The 24,751-nt window shown below is 43.8% G+C and overlaps 1 protein-coding gene across 14 annotated transcripts in view; it reads left to right on the forward strand.

Moving 5' to 3' along the window:
- RBFOX1 (RNA binding fox-1 homolog 1) overlaps window positions 1-24,751 on the forward strand; it is a 1,483,287-nt gene that overhangs the window by 1,406,577 nt on the left and 51,959 nt on the right. For all 14 annotated transcript variants that reach the window (XM_060031701.2, XM_060031707.2, XM_060031700.2 and 11 more), the window contains one exon: window positions 17,594-17,726. In XM_060031701.2, the coding sequence (XP_059887684.1) occupies window positions 17,594-17,726 (133 nt within the window). The remainder of the gene's footprint in view (window positions 1-17,593; window positions 17,727-24,751) is intronic.

Consider the following 24,751-nt stretch of genomic DNA (forward strand, 5'->3'; position numbering starts at 1 on the left):
TTTTAGATCCATGTAAGGACAAATCGTAAATTAAAAGGAAGATGACTGTTAATTCCCCCTGGATATTTTCACCCCTTACTACAGAAAAAAAAAAAAAAAAATCTGATATCCCAGGGAAATGCTCAAGAACCTAAATGTTATCAAAATGCAAAAGCATCTTCTCCTTAATTAACTTTTATGAAACTCAAGGGTAAGTGTAGTGGCAAAGTTTTAATTGATGTATTGATTGCAGATTTTATGGAAGTAATTGTGTGGAATTCATAAAACAATGATTTAAGTGGCAGAAACATACATAAATCAGGCCTGCCCTGTTCTACTTTTAGGTAATTGATAGAATTTCCATTGCTTTCTGTAATTAAAGTAACAGCCTAAATTAATTGATGGCTTCCTCTTTCTTCTGCCCAACACAGGAAATGTCAGTAGGTGGAGTTCAGTTAATAGAAGGTGCACGAACAGGTCATTGTGTTACTGATACATTGATTTAAAGAACTGTGCCCTTTTTTGTCTTTCTTCTGGTAACTCAAACTTCATGGTGGCCTCCAAGAAGCTTTTTCTAATATTTTCTGGAGGAATCGCTTAAAAGAATAATAATCAGTGCTGGGGCAAGGCAAGTGAGGCGCTCACTTCAGACAAAATTTAAAGAGGCACCAGAAAATTCAGTCATCAAGATAGATAACATTTTGACGCAATACAGTAATTCCCCTACACACAAACCTTCAAGTTTCAAACTTTCGAAGATGCAGACGTGCGTTCGCATGTCCAGTTACGTAACTTAGTTCATGTGTCTGGCGTACATTGTCACATGCGTGCATCCTCTACAAGTGGTTGCGCTTTTGTGTACTTTACTGTGTAGTGTACGGTAGTACAGTATCTTTATTTCAAGCCCAGGATGTCTGGAAGCAAGAGTAAAAGCAATGCTATATAGCCAATTGTGTGAATTGGGTATCTAGGTTAATTTTGTTGGACTTACGAACAAATTGGACTTACAAACTTGCCCTCAGAACAGAACCCATTTGTATGTAGGGGACTTACTGTATTTTTTTAAAAAATGGAAATGAATGGAAAAAGATCCATGATCAACAAAATATCAAAATTTTCCATCAAAATGAATATTATTCATTTTTCTTTTGCTGTAGGATCCAATATGGCTCAGCCCAGCACTTCTTTATTTAAATTTTGAGAGTCTGTTCATCATGGATTTTTTAATAATCATTTTAACTTTTAAAAAAAATTGCATTAAAATATGATTTATCCTAATCCTGGGGGTTTTGGTGCCCTCTCCCCCTTACATTTTATGCCCAAGGTGAGGCCTAGTTCCAGCCCTGAAATAATAAAAAAATTAAATAATCATAATGATAATAATAAGCAATGGTTTCTGAGCACTTACTATACGTTAAGCATTCTGCTAAGCCCTTCCCATGAATGTTCTCACTTAATCCTCACAAGAAAACTATGAAATAGGCATTATTATTATCATGCCCCCTTTTCACATGAGGAAATTTAGTCTTCAAGGGATTGAAGAACTGGCCACGGTCACTCAGCTGGATCAACTTTGAACCAGCCTAACTGAATCCCGAGCCTTCCATCTTTACTAGTCTCTAAACGTACACACCGGAAGCTCCTTGCACTGCTCCTGGAAAAGTCTGAGCAGAGAGAGGTCAGGTGGACCCTCTAGGCAGCTGTCCAGTCTCTGCATTCAAGTCCCAACGTTGTGCTTACTCCTTTCCATCCCAAGATCTCTGGAGAGCCCTTTTTCCCCCTGTCTGATCTGTCTGGCCAGGGGGTTGGCACAGCTGTTCTTTGAAAAGCCAGATAGTCAATATTTCCAGTCCTATGTCCCACCTGGTCTCCACTGCAGCTACTCAACTCTGTCCTTACAGCTTGGAAGTAGCCACAGACAATACATAAATGAATAGGTTTGACTGGACTTCCCCTAACAGTTTATTTACACAAACAGTCTTTGTGCCAGATTTGTTTACCAACCCCTTTGTCAGGCCATTATTCTCCTTTAAAGGGCAAGACACAGGTCAGCTGGCTACCTGGGGTTGGAGGTGAAAGGAGACTTCTTTTTATGTGCAGTGTGGTGTACCTTTTGCATTTTGTGCCATTTTATCATATTTTAAAACAAATAATGTCAGGTAGGGCACATAAAGAGGATACCCTTTTCCTGGTCCATAGTAGAGTAAGATACGTGCATAAATTCAGTCTAGATACAATGGATTGACTTAGCTTTGCTCTCAAAATAAACAACAAAGAAACACAACTGGATTGGAGCCATGATTTTGGAGCTGCTGGACTTCTCTATGACCTGCCCTAGTTTCCCTGGGATAAATGGTGCAACTCTGTCCAGGTACCCAGGATCCCTCAACTTCTGCCTGGGCTCCTACTGTTTCCTCCCACACACTTCCAACAAGGCTGGTCCCAGAGGTCCTCCGGACTGCATCCTTCTAATCAGAGATCAGTGGCCGGCTTCTCCCACGTCTATGGCTCAGCATTGTGGTGTCAACATACCTAAGTCCCCTTATCATCATCTCTGAAATAATTCCTTCCAGTCTTTAGTCATTCTATCAGTCCTTTGATGGGGGGAGGGGGGTGAAAATGCATGACTTCATTCAACCAATCTTTATCAAGTTCTTTCTATGCCAGGCACCATTCTACACACTGCAATACCCCGTGAACCATACATCCACAAGTCAGCATCTGCAGCACCCACATTCTTGTGGGCAAGACAGAAAATAGACGGATACATAGTGCTGAGATTTCAGAATTGCAAACACAGTACTCAGGGGTAGTTGGGAGGCTGCACCCAACAGGAGACTTACCCACTGTCAACACTGCCTTCTGAATACCTCTTGGAAGGTGAACTAAGTATCACTGCTTTCACCATCATTTGGCTCTAGAAACACACTTGGCTACTGAAATCCTATTTCCCTCATTGAGCCCACGGATGGAGGGATTGTGAGGCACCTACTGTGTGCCAGGCTCTGCCTGTTGCCTCGATCATAGCACATGCCTGACTTAACGATCAGTGATTGTCCACAGTTGGACACAGCCGTCGAGCTACCCCTACTGAGGGATGGACTCCAGGAACCATTCTTTCTGCAGTCCTGAAGCACCATCTCTTTGCTTTGCTTCCTCTGCCCTGTTTTCTGATGGCCCAGCACATCTCTAACTTATTAACAGGTGGTTTTAAGAGTTTTTTTTACTAGCTCTTATGTTAACTTAGTTATTCCATATGGACACCAGTTTTCAGAACAGGTTCAGTTGTATTTTCAGTACTTGCCTCTACCTCCCCCACCCGCCCCCGAGCTGATTAGCTCCTTTACCAACATCTGTGGTTACTCTGCCTGACTCACAGTCACAGACCACTTCGTTTACTGTTGTGTTCTTCCTTCCCTCCTTCCTTCCTTCCTCCCTCCCTCCCTCCCTGCTTGCTTTCTTCCTTCCTTCCTATCTTTCTTTCTCTCCCTTTCTTTCTTTCTACCAACTTCAGGAAAATTCTTAAAAAGCAGTAGTTGAACACCCTCAGTTGTTCACAGGGAAGACTCCGCAGAGAAGAAGCCACAATTCAGGCAGCTGCTCTCCCAGCACTTTGGTTATTAATCTCCATGCAGAAGGGGGACTTTTGTCTTTTTCAGATGGGGGTCTTGCGGCTGCAAAAGGCTGCCAATTGCAAAAACTACCATCCCGTGGTGTGCCCCCAAACATCTTATTCGTCTTGATATTTCTTGCACAGAAATACATGTGACAGATAAGGAGTCACTGGAGGATGGTTTGCTTTGTGTCAAACAGATATTAAAACAATAAACTACGTTGCCCTGGGATCCTGGCGCGTGCACAGCCAGAGAACGAGGCCGAGATGAGATGTTTTTGAAAGGCAGTGAGGCAGTTGTTCTGGAGGAATTCCCTGGAAACCCCAAGTCCTGTGACAGCATTGACAGAAAGTACTTTTTCTTAAGAGGATCCACACAAGGCCTGGTGCAGTGCCCACATTCAACTCCTCGACCATGACCATGCTCACCTTCCCCCAGCCCTCGGCAGAGGCCAGAGGGAAATTCTTCAATGGGTGAAAAGCTTATTTGAAGAATTTCTTGTTTAAGCATTCATCTGCACTGTATTTGCTATCTCAAACTAATGTGGCTTTGTTTGTTTTTTACTAATATTTGTTTTTCACTCTTTTTTTAAAACTTTTATTTTTTATTAAAGTATAGTTGATTTACAATATTTTAGGTGTACAGCAGAGTGATTTAGTTATATACATATAAACATAATTATATATTCTTTTTAAGATTCAGTTATATATATAATATATAGAATATATGTATTCTTTTCAGATTCACTTATATATTATATATAATATATATAAAATATGTATTATTTTTCAGATTCAGTTATATATATAATATATATATAGATTCCTTTTCAGATTCTTTTCCATTATAGGTTATTACAAGATATTGAATATAGTTCCCTGTGCTATACAGTAGGTTCTTGTTGGTTATCTGTTTTATACATAGTAGTGTGTATCTGTTAATCTCAAACTCCTAATTTATCCCTCCCCTACCCCCTTTCCCCTTTGGTAACCATAGGTTTGTTTTCTATGTCTGTGAGTCTATTTCTGCTTTGTAAATAAGTTCATTTGCATCATTTTTTTAGATTCCCCATAGAAGTGATATCATATGATATTTGTCTTTCTCTAATGTGGATTTAAAATGGAAAAAAAAATCCTCTTCTGAGTTCAGAGCTCTGAACATGAAATTTGCAGGGGCCAAAGATAAGATCCTGTTTGATTCCTGGAAGATAAGGGGGTGCAGGTGTATGTGTTTAGGGAACCTGGCTTTGTAAATGGAGCCAAGCCCTGTCAAAGTCTGCACAGCTGGGATTGAGCAGCTTAGTACAGGGGTCCTCAACCCCTGGGCCGCGGATCAGTACCGGTCCTTGGCCTGCTAGGAACTGGGCCACACAGCAGACGGTAGGCAGCAAGCGAGCGAAGCTTCATCTGCCGTTCCCCATCGCTTGTGCTACCCCCGAACCATCTCCACCCCTGCCCCCGCCACTGATCCGTGGAAAAATTGTCTTCCACCAAACTGGTCCCTCGTGCCAAAAAGGCTGGGGACCACTGGCTTAGCTGGGAAGTAAGAACCACCAATGACACTCATATAATTCAAGCCCTGGAGCGGGGGCGCTTGGTGTTTCTTGCATAGAAACGTGTCCAACCACAGAGGTGGCCCCTACTTCCCTTGCCTTATTTCTCTTCAAAAGCAAATCTCCCTGTGCAGTGCAAAGATGCATGAAAGGAGGCTGAGCTTACCTCCCACCGGAGGGGAAGGAGCCTGGTATAGTTCATGTAAACACAATCATTTAAACACTTAACTTCACTAAGAACTCCAAAAACACCACTGTCTTAAATCATGTGTTCATTCGCGTGAAAGTACTGACATTCCAAGAGCTATTTTATCGCTACTGGGAAACTCGGTTGTGGGGGGAGTGTTAACAGAAGGCCATTTTCAGGACTAAATAACACACCACCTATTTTAGATCCATCTCCTTGGGTTTGGTTTGCATGCCCTGTAGGCTCTTGACACCTGATTGCCTTTTGTGTAACAAACAAACATACAAGAGCCCCCTCTATGGGCACACCTGCCCAAGGATATATATCATCCCCACCCTTGGTCATTGCTATAGGGATCTAAGAAACATTTCCCAAAGATCTTTTTTTTGTCAGCAAATCTTAGTCCTCAGTATTAGTTTTGCAAAATTCTCCTGAAGCAATAAAAAATTTGTAGGAGAAGAGCCGGATTCAGGCAGAGCTGGGTCCTAATCGTCATGGTACACTCGCAGTGTGACCTTGGCCAAGTCTTTTTGCCATGAACGTCTTCATGAATACCTGCTTACCTGTGAGCATTAAATGAAATCCTTGTGTGAAAAGACTTTCAGGCTGCTTGAGGCATTGCAGCTCCTCAAACAAATGGCTCTTCTTTCCTTTTCTTTCTTAGAAGCCATCTTCTCCAGGCACTTTTGAAAGTTCACCAAAAAAGCTGGTTTGGAAGGTTTATGTTAGTCTAGTGCCTGGACAGCTGGACCATTTCTGAATGGTCTTCCTTCAGTCTGTTCTATGTGGGTGTTTGGGGAGGGCTCCAGCTGGGATATCAGGGAGGTGATCCCAGGGTCCAGATAGCACCTGTCCTCCAGGTTTGCTCGGGGTGTTGCTCAAAAGATCAGGACTGTTTTCAAGTCTGGAAGCTGGCTCTCAAGATCAGATGGGCCTCAACACAAACCGACCAGCTCTACCCACAATAATGCCTGGAAGTGAAATGAACGATGCTTTTGCATTGCATCCCTATCCCATGAGCCACGGCCAACCCCCTCCGGGGGTCTCATGTTCATGAAGCCCCAGCAGCCCTAGAGAACCATGGGAAATCCAGCCCAGCATAGGGAAGCTCATTTATCTCACTTGCCCTCCTTCCTACCTGGAGAGGCAATTCACGGAGCTTGCTGTTTCAGCCAGCTGTTAGATGGATTGTGAATCATTTAACAATTGAAACTTTACTGTGTGTATGCACTCGATAAAGTAATTATTTATATAAATTATTAGCCTTTTTTTTTTCCCTCCAAGGCTGCCCGAAAAAAGCTACATTGACACCGGTACAGGTTTTTGTCAAAGGAATAGATGATGGTAAATTGCTTTGTCCAAATTACAACAGATCTCAGCATCTCACAGCTTTGTTTGTCTCCTATGTTCCTTCAAAGGACAGAAAGCACTTTTGCAAATGCCCTCTGAGGTCCTGCTGAGTTAAACACTCCGAGATGGAGATTCATTCTCCTTTTGCTGAATGAACTGTTACAAAGATCCTGCCCGCAGGGGTAATGTCAATACCTGTGAGTAGACAGATCACAAATAGGTCTTTTGCACAGAAAAAGCCTATCACTGCTCATTTCAGCAGCCCTGGCACTTCCCACATGTCTGTTGGATTAAATGGACCATTTGTAACCTGCGAGAAAAGAGACAACCGCTAAGTTCAGGAGCTAAGCAGGAATCACGTGGCAATCAGATAAAAACCGAGGCTGCTGTCCTCATTCAAAATCCCAAAGACTTAAGCGATCAAAGAATAGTCATGTGTGTGAGCATTGTGTGGGAGGTTTCTTGTGGCTTTTTGAATTTGTTAAGTTCAGAAACATGTCTGCTTTGGGAAAACCAATCTCACTGCTCAGGGTACATCCCTGTGTCTGCATTGCATTTTTAATTTTTTTTTACCTAGATGACTCATTTCTTTCCAGGGAAGAGTCTATTTCCAACCAAGTTGTGAGTCAAGTGATATTTGATAACAGTATTAACCAATAGATTGTACACAGAAGAAAGTGCAACATTCCCAAATATCCCGAAAGTTTCTATTCGCATCTGCCAAATCTTGGAGAAAATTTCTAGTTGAGTTTAGTCATAAGGAGCTCATTATTTTGACGGTAATTCGGTTTGTGTATATAACACCACACTGTTATAACCCAGATCCCCACCGCTGGGAGAGCCCATCTTCCCCCACATTTGGGGATTGTATACAGCCCCCCCGATGCCAGCTCACATCCAGATGTGGAGATCAACCCCAGTGGAGAAGGAAAACAGCTTGCCTTGGACTCTCATCAGGAACATGAATCAGGAGTGATCCCCATGGCTTGTATCCAATTAGCAGAGAAGGAGCAAAGCCCTTCCAGGTGTCTTGAAATCCCAGAACATAAATATAGAATGGAAGAAACGGCACCCGCCCCCCTCCCCTACCCCTTGGCCCCCAACAAGGTCTCAGGGAGGCATGTCAACAGATTGCCCTGCAAATTAACTCTGCCCATGATGAATCGGGGCTGGTTCTCTTGGATGTGATATGGATAAGAGGGAGGTGATGGAGCAGCCTGTCCAGACACCAGTAGGGAAGTACAAATTGAGAGCCTCTAAGCAGCGTGGAGAGAGTGGACGTAGAAAGATTTTGCTCAAAGATGACATGGTATGCTTTCGTTCTAGCTGTCTTGTGTAATAGATAAGATGACAGGTCTAGTGTCAGGCTGCCTGGGTTCAGATCATTGGAGAGCTTCTGAGCTGCTCTCTATCTTCATTTCCCCACCAGGAAAGTGAAGATCAAAATAAGAACTGGCTCGTGTGGTTTTGTGAAGAGATTGTGAGTTCATCTGTGGGTTAGTGACTAGCAGCTGGTTCATCAATACAGTAGCATCTCCTCCATCTGATAATGGACTACAAGAAGATGGAATTATGCCAACTGTAATCATGACTTTGCTTGGATTATTTCAGTTATCACAGCCTGAACTTTTAGACAAGTGAGGTCCAGAGTCACTCACCACTAACGTCTTCATTAAAGTTTCTCTTAAAATAGGCATCCTTTATAAGCAGCACCTTAGCAACTCTCACAGGTTCAAGAACTGTCAATCATCTTTCCTCTGTAACGGACCTACTATATGGCATCCTCAGTTTATCTGATGATATAATGAATAAACATTTCAGCAGTGACCTGGGACCAGGTAATCCTCTGGGTATTGGAGACACACTATGGACCAAAATGAAGTCCTCAGGACACCCCAAAAGAGAGATAGATAACGAAGTTGCGATCAGATGAGGTGGTAGAAATAAGATGGTAAGTGAAGGGGAAAAAAAGGAGTGGTGTGATGGTGACAGTGGCCGTGTTGGGAAGTGTGGGGTGAAACTGAGAGGAAAAGCCTTTGAAGGAAGATGTGATGCTGGAACCGAGAATTGAATTAGAGAATCGATGTTTAGAGACTGGACAAAGGCGAGAATGTTTATCACTGAGAAGCAGCAGTCAGAGGAGGCTAGAAGAAAATGAGGCCTTTTAGCCTCATACAGTAAAGAGTTAGGCCAATAAATTCATCTTGGGCAATCAAGCCAGCACAATGTCCCCATCTTTTTTCCTTTCAAAAATGTGCCTCACTCTCCAAGTTCAAGTTCTTGCCAATTCCTTGGATGCGTCCTCATCAGACCTATAACAGCCTAGAAACTTCTGGCTAATTTGGATTTGACTAAAACTTTTGTACCATGACGTTATGTAAAGAGATTCAATTATGGTGCACAATGTTTTGTGAGTAACTACCTCCCATAAAAAGTTAATTAATCAGGGCTGTGTCAATTTCCCTGTGCCATGTCAATTTGCTGCCAGGTAATTAATCACTAATCACCCACCAAGCAGCAGGTGGGGGGAGGGGGGACAATCCACGAGCCATTTATTGTCTTTCCCCAAATAAATGGCACATGCAGCCAGGAAGAAACACATCTTGCCTTTCATAATATTTTTATCGACACTTTCGCAAGTTGTAATAGGCTGCAGCAACAAGCAGCTGCAGTTCAATGGAATATGAATATTAAAGAAACAAATGAGTGGAGATTTATAGGACATTGCGTTTCTGTTATGTCAGTTTTGAGATTAAACCGAGCAAATGAACAGTGAAAAATTACTCTTCCATGTGGAGAATGGTGATTAGACTTGTACATTAATTAGAAATTTTTGTTTTCCTATTCAATGCATTTCAAATGAGGATGTCCTATAAGGAACTGTTTGTCCAAAATGTAGATTTATTCACTTCTAAACAGCAGTATTTAATATCAACATGCATTTTAAAATGAAACAAAAGCCGATCCCAAATGTGCATTTCAGGGATAAACGTATGTGCATATGAGAACCAGAGAGTCCAGCAAATTGAGTGGCCATTTTGGTCTTTTTGTAGATGACTGCATGGATGGAACACTCCTTTTTTACCCCCAGACCTTTAAATGACTAAATTTCAACCAAATTGAAAGCCTTTCCGTTTTGAGTTTGACCTAGAACTAAATAAATATGGTCCATCATATTACATTTTCCATTTAATGCCATTTAAAGACAGTGACCTAGTTGTGTATAAATTCTGTGCTACAAACCAATTTTATGTACCTTTCTTTGAGATTTGTCTTGCAAAAATGTGCAAACATTTTTGCCATTTGGAAAAAAATCATCAGGTGTTTTGGGGATTTTTTTTTGGACAGCGCTTGTGAGGTTTATCATACAGTGCTGTGCCTGTGAAATGGAGCCATAGCTGGCTGTTTATTTCACCTCAGTATGTTACCTATTATGCCACGTCCTAATTTATGGTGCAGCTCATGGAACGGGGCTTCCCTCAAGGGGAATCCTGCAGAACCCTGAACCTGCTGTTGAAACCGCGTCTGCACCCCCCGAATTGTGTAAGTGAATATTTCCTACTGTAAATTACCCAGGGAACAATTGAATCCCAAAGGAGTATGAACATCTCTGTCTTAAAACATTTCAAGGGTGGGGGAGGGTGGCATTTATGAAGCAAAGGAGAGGAAGAGCAGACAAAGAGAGAGCTCCCCCCCCCACCCCGCTTACCATCCTAACGGCACACCTTTTCAGGGCATCTGGCAACCTCATGCAAATTCAAGCCCGTGCACAAATGCAAAGAATAATTGCCCGTTAAAGCAGTTGTATATTTTTATGGCTTTGATGCAGAATCTGCCCCCCTGTCGGGTTTTGCATCTGCTACTCTTCCATCTCTCCTGGAGCTCTAAAACTTTAATATGCAGTTTATAACCCTCAAGTATTTTCCACTGGTTTTGTGTATCTTCTCTTGGGATTTCAGGTGATCTCATTTGTGTTTATTTTCGAAGGTAAGCACCACATTCGTAAAAGAGACGCGGGGGGGGGGGCGGGCGGGGCGTGGGGGCGATCACGTGTTCCTCACCGTAAATACATTGAACGCCGAGCTGGTCGGAGGTGGGAGGTGGAGGCTTTGTCTTGGCGGGGAGAAAGGCAATAAGCAGTTGACACTTTGGTAAGTGGCCCATTTGGCGGGGTTGATACACCCACACATCTTCTGTTTAAAAATGTTGATTTGCCTGGATAGTTGAGCACCTCACAGCACGCCTCTGGTTACATTCCTAAAGTTTCCGTTTCATTTGAGTTCATTGGCGGAGGAGAACTCCTTATTGCCGAGAACTGAGATGGCTACTCTGCTAACCTCCTCCCAATATGCTGTGGATATAAATCTAGCCGAAGGTTGGGAGTGGGTGGGCTAAGGATGTTGATGTGTCAACAAGATGTGCAATTGGTATTTGCTCCAGAAGCTCTTGCCGTGTTTTCTTTGAGAGAAACTCATTTTTAGCTTATGAGTTAAATCCAATTTTCGTTGCAGTGATACCAGATTTTTCACTTTGATTCATGCTGGATCAGGTTTAAGAGGAAACCTTTCCAGTATAATGAACCTATGTTGTTTTTTTTTCCGGTCCCTTGTCTCCCTCATGCCAGGAACTAAGGATTTATTTGGTATCCACAAAGCAGCCTTAATGCTTTCCATTGTTCCCCATTGACGGTCTGTTTACATGCTTATTAACTTGAAGTTCAACTAGGAAAAAAAAAATCAAACTCCAGCGTTGGCCTTCAGAAATAACTCTAATTTGGTGTCTTTTCTTTCTAACATTGTTCTTTATTAACAAAGAGGCATTTACAAATATTGGACAGGGTGACAGGTAGATGACTTTTATTAGCATTGATTTACTCCATCTCAGAAGTGGAGAGGACATTGTGAGTTTCCACTTGGCATTTGCATTGGATTTATTAAACATTTATTGCCCACCTCCTGGATCCAAACTCCTGAACTGGGGTATTGATAGAGGAGAGGACATGATAACTCAGCAAAAGAGACGTGTCACACTGAAATATAAGCACATAATTAAGATGTCGTCTTGTTACTGAGCCCAAGTTCGTGTGCACAGTGAGGCCAAACAATACCTACATGTCGGAGTTTGGAGCACAGGAAGGTTTATCGCAGGGACATGCAAGGAGATGCAAGGAGAGGGGTGGCTCAAAAAACCCCAAACTCCCCAAATGGTTTCAACAAAGCCAAGGTGAGGGAGGGGCGTGGCTGGTTGTTGCAAACTTCTTGGTGTCAGAATCCTTTGTTCTTGTAGCTGTCTGGTAGGTCAGGTTGGGATGTTCCTGTAACCTTCCAGCAAGACAAATGTTATTCTCTGTTTTGAACTTTTTATCTCTATATGAATGGAAAAGTGTTATACCCTGAAAAGTCAGAGCCTTGAGAATGGGCTGTCCTATTTTGGGCTCTAGACAACATTCTTAAATCGAAGCAAAAGCAATAGAATACGAAGGTTTAAGTGAAAGAAACAGATTTAACATGGAGTCAGACTTATTCTTCCCTATTAACATTCTTTCTACATGGTTCAAGGATAATGCCATTTTGGTTTTGTTTTAATCTATATCTGAATCATCTAAGTATTCGCTTCACATATGCAGTTAACCATGATCAATAAGCCAACACACCTGGTAGGCAAGTAAAAATAAATAAATCAGTTTCTGCCATCCCATATGAGTCTAAAGGAAGCTTGACAAACAGGTGTGGGGGTTTTTTTGCCGTTGAAATTGACCATTTGTTAAGAGAAGAGAGCCACACTGTCCTAAACCAGCCATAGGGGAAAAGGCCTCTAATGGAGATGGGGAGAAACACAGAAGGCACGGCTATAAGTCAGGCGAGTTACGGATTATAACGATTGCTGTTTTCCACTGTTCCTTGTGGCACACATGTATTGCATGCAGAGACTGAGACTTGCTGGGTTTCTAGGGAACGCTGTGTGGGGTTCCATGAAGGGAGGAACGTGACAGAGTTCCTTTTATAGACCAGACAGTTATCACCTGTCTGGGGAAAAAGTTTGAGCCCTGCTTTTCCCCCAGAAGTAGAAACCAATCTCCATGCCCCGACTCGGTGCAGCAGTAAACGTGAATTTCAGTGAATTGAGGGGGGGCAGTAATTGCCAGTGCAGTATGTTTATCCACGTTGTCTCCCTTTTCATCAGAATCGCACATATTCCAAGTCTGGTTGCTATGTTTGGGCCAGTACAGCGCTTTCTAAGTATGGGTGCAGTGATTGTTTTTATAAAGACGAGTGAGATCCGGTGTGTTATTTGCACACAGTTTATCTGCAAATCTTGGGCAGGGTGCTTTGTATAAAGGACTGGATTGTGGAAGGTGGAACAGGAAGAGGAAGGGCCTCTACTGTCCCAGAAAGGAGACTAACATGGGTTCACCATCAAAGGGTGTCCACGCATGGTATTAGGTAGCTGACACCTGCGCTGCTGTGTCAGGCAGTTTTCTAAATCAAATAGCAAAACAGATGTAGAGCACTGCCCTCATGGAGCTTGCATTTTAGCAATGGTGAGAGTCTTTTTCCTTCTGTTACTTGATCAATCAAGTTACTTGATTGCTAGTACACCCGGGAAGGTTCATGGCAGCATTCTTCAGAAGGGGATTAGAAAATAAATGGAAGGGAGGAGGAGAAGGAGGGAGGAAGGGTGGGAGGGAGGGATGGACGCCTAATCTGGCCTCTGTATCTCAACACCGAGTTAAATCTTGGCGACAGAGTTTTGGGTGAAGTAGAAAAGAATAGCTTTATTGCTTTGCCAGGCAAAGGGGCCACAGCGGGATAATGCCCTCAAAATTGTCCTGACCTGGAGGGGCTAGTGAGGAGTTTTATAGTAATGGTTCAAAGAGGAGGGCGTGATCAGCTCATGGACTTTCTTCTGATTGTTTGGTGGTGAGCTAAGTGGGAGTCAGCATCATCAACCTTCTGGTTCCAACCGGTCTGGGGTCTACGTGCTTGTGGGCAGCATACTGTTAACTTCTCCCACCTGGCAGGGGTTTCTGTATCTGCAAAACATCTCAAAGATATTATGTGTATCCCTTGAGGGGGAACCAGGACTCTGCCCCAAGGCTGCGCTATTGTCTCTTGATTGCCCCTCCTGTGTCTTCCCAACCCCTCCCTTCCCTGATTAGCAACTGTTTGAACCTGCCTGTTGAAACGCATGGAAGGGGACACAGAAAGGCTTTTGTGCCCAGGAGCCCCACAGGGTCCTGCTTATTTTCTGGAGGAAGGGAGGGGGGAAGAAAAGAGGGGAACAGAAGGGAACATTCATCCATCACGGTGACTAGCTAGAGACTTCATAAAGAGACCCCTTGGCCAGCTCTAGACGGCAACAAGAAAGGGATAGCTGAGAAAACCATCCATCTGGGAGACTCGTGTGCCTTCTCCATGAAGCCCCTGTTACAATGGAACCTCCTTATTTTACCTAAGGGTACTTGGCCTCCCAGGAAGTTGATGTGCAGTCCTTCCCTTGTTCCTTTAACAAAATAAGAATCCCTCTAATGTGCCCTGCTTGGAGCAGCCCAAAGAGCCTGGTATTAAGACCCGTAAATCCCTTATCCTGCATCGAGAAGGATATTTTCTCCCTGCAGCAAAGGGGGTACAAAGTGGCATCCTGGCTCTACCCTTCTAGCAGCTTGTGTTCCCCTCGCTCTACTGCTGAGCTTCTGTTTCATGTTCTATCTCAACATCTAAATCCTCCAAGAATTATTGTAAAACCTGCTTGTCGCTGAGAGGGATCTTGTCTGGCTCGCTCCATGCCGTAGCCAGCGATAATGAATGGGTCAGCGTAATTACTGTGTTTCCTCACACAGGCAGCCAGCTGCTCTGCCAGATTGTGAACTTTTCATTTGCTTTATTTCAAAATCCAAGGTGTTCCTCTGAAAACTTAATATTTGAACTGTGGCAAGATAGCGCTGGAGTCAAAGGCACGCTTGCTCATTTTCTCCCCAGTCCTAAAGCCAACATCTCCTATCTCATGACTCCTGGGCTTTTAAGGTATTAGGTTTCCCTGCTTTTCCCATTGAGGTTGACACCTCTTTGCAATTTCAAGAACAGTAGTTGAAACACCAGCCAGGAAACGTGGGTGGTGAGGGCTGAAAAGCTGAGAAGTAAGTACTGCTGTATGATTTGTCTTGAACAACCATTTAAAAAAAAGAAGTAACCTAGGTGGTCTTCTCAGACATAAATAGATAAAAATCATTCTGACTTGATTCTACCAGCGTAGCATTTACCAGCATCAGCACAGAAGGATATGGTAGAATCCACGAAACAGGATAGCTGTTGGCCATTCAAGAACACAGAGAATTCCAGACGACAGCTAGTCTGCCTTCACTTCTGGGTCAAGGGTTATATTCCACTCCGTGCAATTCCATGAATATAGAATTGGGAATGGTTCCTGTGGGAAATCCCACTTCCTTCTTCTCCCCGCCCCTTGCCACCCACATGCAGCTGCAAACCTACTCTATCCAAGGACTCTGGGAGTAATGGGAATTAATGGGGTGAAGGGCTTCTACTCTTTATTTCTTTTCTTTTCTTTTAATTGAAGTATAGCTGATTTACAGTGTTGCATTAATTTCTGCTGTACAACAAAGTTATTCAGTTATATATATTATATATATATATCAATACATTCTTTTTTTAGTATTCTTTTCCATTATGCTTTAACATAAGATAGTGCTGTGCTATACAGTAGGACCTTGTTGTTTATCCATTCTATATATAGAAGCTTGCATCTGCTAACCCCTAGCTTCCACTCCATCCCTCCCCCAGCCCCCTCCCCCTTGGCAACCACCAGTGTGTTCTCTGGGTGGAGGGCTTCTACTCTTGAACGTGATAGAGGGGAGGGGAAAAGCCCTTCTCTGCCGTTTGGATGTAGGGTGGAGGCAAGTTTACCATAATATGAAATACAGCACCCTGTGAGAGGCTAGGTATTCAGCAAAATAGAGATCCTGGCAGAGGGAAGTTTGGATGTGCTGAGTTAACTGGGGGAAAGAGCTTCCTTGGCTGTGAGGCCTCTCTGAGCCTTTAGGGTCCTATGATGCCAAGAGAAGCTGTGTCCTTCCCAGCCTTGCCTGTTGTTACCAACACTGTCTGAAATCCCAGGGGAGTTGGAGCAGGGGAGGCAGGGCTGTAGATGGGGAGGAAAGCCCTCCCACCCTGGTTCATGTCATCTGTCTCCCTCTCTCTTGAAATCCTCAAAGCTCCTGTTAGGTAAGCAGGATGAGGGGAGAGAATGGAACAGGGAGAGGAAGTTCCCTGGATAGTCTGTCAATCATTTGGCTGGACCACAGCCCACAGTTCATTCACTTGTTCATGCATGTAAGTCATCTAGAATCTACTGTGTCCAGTATCTAGAACCTACTGTGGACAAAATCAGGGGGCTTCTGCTGACCTGGGGGAGGCGCAGGGAGATGCAAAGATGAATGGGATACGGTGGGAGGCCTCAGGGAGCTGGCAGATGAATAGAAGAGGTAAAGGTAACAAATGACTGACTTCTCTCAATACCTGTGAGAGGTTGGGTATTCTGCAGACTAGAGTTCCTGGAAAAATGAAGTTTGGGGGTTCTGGGTTAATGCTGTTAATGCACTTCCCTTACCTTAGGACTCTGAGCCTTTAATATAGAGCTCCTGGGACAGTCGTTTCCTAAAAAAGCATCCCCTCCACGGGATTCAGTGTGGGCAACAGTGCCTGCTGCTAAGTGGGATGGGACAGGCATGGCCAGCATGGTGAGAGCGGTGAGATTCAGTGACAGAAGGAGCAGGAAGGCAGAGGTGGTATTGTGAAGGCTTCAAGGGCCCTGATGCCTGAGGATTTGCAGACATCCTAGGAGGAATGACACCCCTGGCAGCGGAAGCCATATTAATTATCAGGGATCTCAAGCATCAGGCTTACTTTCCCTGCTGACTCCTCACCAAGTCACTCTGCTCAGAGAATTTTCCCCCAGGGAAGAAAACTCTGCCCAAACCCTTTCCTTCAGAGTTGAATTCCCACACTTCTCTGCAATTATGTTTGTGGTAGAAATGGTTTTATAAGCTGTGTAAATGGTTAGGGGGCTGATGGGACCTTAGTAATAATTTGTTTCTTGGAGCCCGAGAGGTCCATACACCAACGATGTGTACACTTGTCTCTAGGAACGCAGTATTTCAATTTAAAATTTTTAACAAGCAATATAGGTACATAAAGGAAAATAAGGCAAAAAATTAAAATGGGGGAAAGCTATGAATAGACAACTAACATTTACTTATGAAGTTCAGCCCCAGAGATAACTACAAACACATTGAAATATGTATGTATATGAATTTGTATATATAACTATATAAATACGCATATATAAATATGCACATATTCATATACCCACATGCATGCATACATGTTTATACACACATCCAGGTATATGGTATATACACATATATACATATATTCACTTCCACATGCACACATGCTTATACAGATGTATGTGTACATATACACATGCATAGTGTGTGCTCATCCTCATATATATCACACTGTGCATAGATGGGTGATAGGTAGACAGATTTGAGAGCACACTGCACATACATCTTGCAATCTGTTGCAATACCTTTTTAAAAATTTAAGTTTGTGCAGTGAGCTTTTCTCTGGTTATTAAGAATGCTTTGTGAAGGTCTGTCCTTGACCTTGGGCACAGGGACCACGGGCTGAACTAGCCCATCCTTTCTGGAATCAGACCTTGGTCTCCTCCCTGCTACCCGCCTTTGGAAGCCTGACTCTGGGAAGGAAGGGGGGCAGGTGTCCAGCCTTGGCCTGCGGGGAGAAGGGTCCTGAGTGGGGGTGGGGAGGGGCGGGTGGTTCCCTCAAAGGCAGGAGTGCCTCTGAAAGCTCTGCTCTCTCCTGTCGCCCGCAGTGCCCGGCTTCCCGTATCCAGCCGCCACCGCCGCGGCCGCCTACCGAGGGGCGCACCTGCGAGGCCGCGGCCGCACCGTGTACAACACCTTCCGGGCCGCGGCGCCCCCGCCCCCGATCCCGGCCTACGGCGGGTAAGTGGGGCAGCCCCCCGACCCCGGGCGGGCCTCCCGCACCAGCACCCCTTGCGTGCGATCTAGCGCATGCCGGCCTTGACCGCCCGCGCCCCCCCCCACCCCGCCTCCCGGAACCGCCCGGCATGCAGCCCGCGCGCTTGCTGTGCAGCACCTTGCAAAGAGTCTTGAAAAATGAGTGTAATTCGTCTTGTCATGGTTGGTGCCTTTAAGCATTCTACATGTCACATTTTGTTATGTAAATTCTCTTTGAGACTGAATGCTGGAGAACAGAGAAATGGTTACAGCCCAAGACGTCTTTCTGATGATTGCAAACATCTGGTGATTAAGGAGGTTGGATCACATTTGCCCTTTGAGTCCCTCGGTGGAGGGACAGGAGGGTTTCAAACGTACAATCCACTGGGGCGGTCTTGCCCCCCTCCCCAAAGACATCTTGTGCTTCAAGGTGAATGAACCTTTGGCCCAGAAGAGAAAATTAGGTGTCGAGTCTAACGCAAACTCTTGAAGTTCAAAGAAATTGGAAGTGACTCATTTAGTTGGATTTTCCAAAATTGCCTTTGCCTTCCTTTTTCCCTCTCTGAGGACAATGCAGATTGATTTGTTCCCCAAGGCCCGTTTGGTCTTTCTGTACGTGGACTTTGCTGTTGCCGAGTGAATATCAAGGAATGGTGGTGAATGCTGAGGGAAAAAAAATTGGTACTGGCGTAATGGGCTGCTTTCTTGAAGTGCTACCCTTTCTGCCTCACTGTTAGGAATCCTCCTAGAACATTCTGGTCCCCTGGAGTCGGAGAGAGGGAAGTCTCTAAGGCAGTGGTCCTCATGGGACATTGGGAATGTCTGGAGACATTTTTATTTTTGTTTGTTGTGATAGCATCTACCGGGTAGAGGCCCGAGATGCTGCTAAAAATCCTACAAGGCACAGGACAGGACAGGACAGCCTCCCAACACAAAGAGTTACAGGGCCCAAATGCCAATAGCACCACTCAAAGGAAAACTCAGCTATACCCAGCACAGTCTGGCCAGGAGACTGGCTTTCTGGTCTCTAGAAAGAATCTGGCTGTATTCAGGACTGTGTGAAGGGGTTAAATGCATTTTCCGTAGCTCTTTGGCTTATCCATCGTTTAGAAAACCTGAATAAGCCTAGATCATCTCTATTCTGATGACAAAGGGAAACACTCTTTGTTCATTATTTATTCATATCTCACGCATTCCCAAGTAGAGCATTTGAAGTGTTTTAAAAACGAATGCAATGAAACAAAGTTAAGACTATTAAGAAGTGAAATTTGATGAAATCATCAGGAAGGGAAAATAAAAGCAGAGAAATAAGACAATGTCCATCATTTCTGTATTGTCATTAGAGTTTTTTTACCGAAAAGGTGGAGAATAATAACGAACCAAGGATAAATCGGCCTTAAATTCTCCCAACCCTCCAAAACAGTGCGTCTCCATGTCCTAAGCCTTATGTATCTGACTGTGTACTGTAAGGAATCATTGCTAGTATGATCATTATCTCCAGCCCACAGTGTCGAGCCCATTTTTAGATTCAAAAAGGCAGAAACAAAGATTTGTTATTCCCAAGGTCACATCATGAGTTATGAAGAAAAAATAAGTTACCCTTTAGGCTCATGAAAGCAAGATTCATAAGCCGTAAATGCAGAACTGCATGTTTATATCACATTAGTTTGTCTGAAAATCATTATCTTACCTTAGTAGATGGTAATTGTCGCTTTTTGGTCTATGTACCCTCAGTATATCACTACTATATTGAGCAGAAAAAAATAAAATTGTATGGCTTATCCTCATGTGAACAATTTATAAAAATCTCAGTAACACACCTGCTGTAAAATTGAAATTTGCTAACTTATAATGAACTTGCTCTTTGCTGGCAATAACCAGGTATAACTAATGCCATGTTCGCCAGGGAGAGAACCAGGCATCTCCAAGCGGTGAAGCACGGTGGTGGTGACTGCTTTGGACATGATTTCATTTTAATATTCCAGTGATCTTCCTAATCATTTTGGTTATAATGGTGAATTGTGCCTCTTCACTGGCAATATTATGGTTGGAATTCTGAAACCACACCTAGTAGGAAGACAAAATTCTCAAGACGGGCAGAGTAGGAAATTCAGAAGGGCTAAGGGTGTGTGTGTCCATGTGTGCATGTTCTATAAGAGCAGATTGAAAAGGAGGAAATTCAGCTAGTTGCCTGGGTGTTTTGCTGGATTACAAACTGCCTGGAGTGCTTTGAAATGAAAAAGTGTGAACTCGGCATCTTCAATGAAGGTTCCTTTCCCTTCATTGGCTTAGGCTGAAGGAGACCACGGTGGGGGGGGGGGGGCGCCTGGGAGGGGCAGCCCATCTTGGAGAGGAAAAGAGCTGAGCAGGACGCAGAGCCGACATTGGCTGGAGTCGAGAGCGCCCTGATCTATGTTGAGTGGAAGCAAGTAGCAGAGAGGTTGGAAACCCATTTCTGTTTCCAGGGTGACATTAGCAGGATTCAGGTGGTCCCAGGAATAGTATGGATTTCCTGTAGCTGTTTGTCTTCAAAGTCCTTTAGTTTCCTGATTTCTAGATTTGACTGTCTTTTCTCCAGTCCAGTTAATTGCTTCTCTCAGCTCGATGCACTGTCTTACGCTAAGGATGCTGAGGCAAATAGTGCCTTTGGAGGAGTTTCTTACAGTCAGGCACGGGGAACACCATAGATGCTAACGATTTCAACAAATGTGATAAGTGATAAGATAGGGTGTTGAGTGAGCACCAGCTTGGGTTCCAGAAAGCTTCCAGAGAGAGAAGAAATCCAATCATTTCCATTGTAAATCAATTATACTTCAGTTAAAAAAAATTATTTTTTATTTGAAAAGTTTAAAACCAAAAAAGAAAACAAAAGAAAGAATCCAATCAGGAAAAATCCAATCATTTCCTAAATTGCCACATTAAGCTCTTATTCTGCGATGCTCCCTCATACTCAGAGGCCCCCATCTTTTCATAAGCCATCACCTGAGAAAAACTGCATTTATTAAGGAAGAATCTATTTTTCCCATTGTCACCAATTGAAGACATATCTGTCATCCTAAACCTCTGTTTTCCATGAAGTATCCAATATGAATACTCTGTTACTAAAATTGCAACGAAGAATGTGTCATTTATCCTATGTCCAGGTATAGCTTCCTTTTTTTTTTTTTTTCCTGAGAGATTGAAAAAAATCCACAGACCCTCCAAGGCCACCTTTGAGAAGCCCTGAGTGACCCTGGGAAGTATCCAACGTCAAGATAGTCACCCAGGAGGAGTCACTAAGGATGCTTTTACATTTCCTTTTACTGATTTGGTTTTTCCCTCCACGTCCTGATATTTTCTGAAATTTCTCCCAGCAAGTAAAGAATGTTGGTTATGAAGAGCCCTGTCTCCTCTTTCTCACATAGCTAAATAGAAAGTCATTGGGACATTAATTCATGATCACTCCTGGTGGCGGGGGGGAAGGCTCTGCTTGGACCGGGGATCACAGGAATGAAAGGAAAGCCCTAGACTGGCCCAACCAACCCCTTAGTGATTGCCAGCATTAACTGAGTGAGAATGGGTGACGAGTTAGAGAGCTAATGTCTACACAGTCTATAAGATTGTTACAATCCTATAAAGACACAGACTATGGGGCAGATGAGATTGGCTCCTGCTTTTCTATCTCATACTGCCCTGGGTAGCTGACTTAACCTCTGCAGGCACAGTTGCCTTAGGTGAGTGAAGACTACACCTGCCTCCGTAGGGTTGATAGAGGATGAAATAGGGAGATGAAGGTAAGGTTACAACTTAGTTCCATCAAATGGCACGTGTTAAGTGAACCGTAGCTACTGTTGTTGCTGTTAACGTGGTTATTGACTTTTTATTAGCTGCTCATACCCTCCTCTTTCTCAAGGGTCCCCTCTGGCTTATGTTGAGTACCCATATCTTTCCTTCCATGAGTCACGTACCCATTGGCTGGGGGACTCCTACAGTTCACAGACCTCCATTCCCCATACGCCACAGAGACGGCTTTGGACAGAGGCACTTCAGTGGTTTATGGAATCTGTAGATTGGAAATAAAATATTAACTAGTGAACAGTCTCAGGGAGAGCTAAATGGACCAAGTCGTCCATATTTCTCCTTGCATTTGCCCCTGGAGTCTGTTTAGATAAATGGCTACCATGTCCAGTCTGTCTTCCTAGGACTCATATTTGGGAGAAATTACCCATTGGGTAGTTGTCATCCAAGGGGGCTGGCAGGCTGATGATGTGTGGATGAAGACGGAAGGTAGAAGCGTAAGAGACACATACACAGGCTCAGTACAACGTCGGATGTTACAGGACAGCAACTAAACCTCAGTCCTCTCCCCACAAAACCCTATGAGATTGGCCTCACCAAGTTCTTGTTCTTAATTAGTTAATTAATTAACAGCACCTTATCAAGTGCCTACTATGTACCCATCACATTGTATGGGGCTAGGGATGTAGAGAACCATAGGAGATTTTTAAAGTTATTCTTCTTCTTCTAAGTTAAGCACCCAGCATTTGCTATAGGGTTTTTAACTTGGCTCTCTGGATATTTTTGAGCAAGACATTTTGTACTTTCTCAAGTCATTAATTATGTCACATGTATGTACAACCTCTCAGAGTTACCATGAGAAGTATTTTGAGCTGAATATGCTACTCTAAGTGCAAGAAAGATATGGTGGTATCCCAGGAAAAAACTTCTTACAGTTGGTCAGTGCAAGAATGAAGCCCATACACAGAGCCTTTGGGAGTGCTTTCAGGTTAGGTCCTGAAGAAGCCTTGAGAACAGTGTGTGCAAACCTTTCTTTCTGTAAATCAACCATGTTTTTTGGTTTTAATTTATAAATGTCTTATCCTCAGATTGTATTATCTGATGCTTGGGACGTTTCTCGATGAACATAAACATTAGGTCATCATCACCTAGCCCCAGAATACTTTCCAGAATTCTCTTTAGCTTTTTTGGTTTTTTGGTTTTGCCGTGAATTCTTGTTTAAATTCTCAGTCAGTTTTAAAATGTAACCTCTCACATTAAAAAAAAAAAAGCCTCTTAATTGAGTGCATTTAAAGACAAACACTCTAAGTCAGTGGTTCTTAAATTTGGGGGGAGAATGTGGGATGTCACAGATGCCTTTGATAATCTAATTAAAATATGTATTTTCCCCAGGAGAATGTCAGTGTACATACACTGCCCAATTCTATACAAATGCTAGTGAGTGTATGGCCCCACCTGATATCCATTCAGAAACAACTAGATTTGAATGCATTAAAAATATTATTTTCCACTTGGAATGGGCAGTAAGATAAAGCAGCTTTACATAACCTTTCCTTCCAGAATGTATTTGTGGTTGGGATATATTATGTTACCCAAACAGATTGTATAGTTTGGGCATCGCATGATTTCTTTCTTTCCTTTTTTTATAAAGTAAACTAATTTGCTATAGTGCAATCATTCCCTGCTTGCATTCATTCAAATATTTAACTCCTGTTATTACCTTTCTAAGAAAATGAGATGTGCATTTGCATCACGCTCTTGTGAAAGCATATTGCAGTTCCGAAGAGATTACAGTTACCTTTGCATGGCTAGACAGACCGCCTCTGCATTAAAATAAGGCTGCACCTGTTCAATGCATGATGGCAACTCTCTTCTCTCGTACTGGGATGTGGCTAATTTATTGATAGCTATGCATTAGACATCATCCCCTGCCCTCATTTCCCTTCGCATATGCACCTGTTTAGTGGGGTTTTAAAAAAATGTTTGGATCCATTCTCGAAAACCAACATGGGACTTTCTAAGAGCTTGCCTATAACCAGCTCCTATTTAGAGTAGGACCTAGGAAGCTGACCTTCAGGGTTGCCTCAAATGTAAAGTAAAATGACACGTGGAGGTTGGTGCTCCGTAGGGCAATAAGCCTATTAGTCCTAGGACTGGCAGCGTCAGCGTCCCATTACTTGTTAAAAATGCAAATTCTTAGACCCAGCCTCCCCACCCCGCCGTCCAGATCTATTGATTCAGAACCTCTGGGCTGGGCATGGGGCCCAGCCATCTGTGTTTTAACAGGCCCTCGAGGTGGTCCTGATGCCTGCTGAAGTTTGACCACTGCTGCCTGCCATGGCAATTAAAAATGTGGGCTGTGAAGCCAATACAACCTGGGCTAGAATCCCAGCTTCTTCCTCAGTACCTAGCTCTCTCCGTTTCACTCTCTTGATGTCCAAAGAGGCTATAATAAATTATCCGTCTCATAGGGGTATTTTGAGGATTAGGTGAGATAATGATAATTAGGTCAGACTAGGGACGGACACAGAGGAATCGCTCTCTAGGTGTGAGGGCTCGTAGCGATCACATTCGTGCTATGACTTAGGAAAAAAACACACAGTATCGTGATGAAACTCGCAGCCCATCAAGTGGCTTTGTTTCATGCGGCCAATGAGGATGGCCGTATCGGTTCCTAGTTTTTTGGAGTCATTGTGAAGGTAGATCACTCACCCTCTGGTTCGTTTCTCTCCAAACAGTGCAGGTGTTGCCCATAGTGAAAACCAGCAGTCCCTACCCTGGGCGGTTTGTAAGAGCAGCTAGAATTCTCCACTTCCTTTCTTAGGGAAGCCACCACAGTTGGCTGAGCCTCTGAACACCCCCAAACTAGAAATTATGCCCTGGACCCTGTAGACATCGGACCTTGCATTGGCTGTTCCCTTTGCCTGGTTTGCTTTTCCTCCCTAGTTCCTCTTGAACTAGCTCAGGCGCTGGGGTTTCTGGGCCGTTCGCTGGGGTTCCCTCACCTCTGATGCCAGCCCTCCTCCTTCCATTACCAGGTCAGAGCGCCATCATTCCCCTCCTCTGCAGCAGCTCTCGCGGCTGCCACCTTACACCAGGGTACCTGGCTTTGTGCCTCCCTGTAAGCTCCCTGGGGGCAGCCTTAGCTGGTGGACTTGCCCTGAGCCTCAGCATCCTGGTTGGAGTGTAGTAAGCATTTCAACAGCAGAGGAATAGGGCTCATCAGTCAGTTT

This window comes from Delphinus delphis, chromosome 15 (assembly GCF_949987515.2).
Source record: "Delphinus delphis chromosome 15, mDelDel1.2, whole genome shotgun sequence".
In the NCBI taxonomy this organism is placed as follows: Eukaryota; Metazoa; Chordata; class Mammalia; order Artiodactyla; family Delphinidae; genus Delphinus; species Delphinus delphis.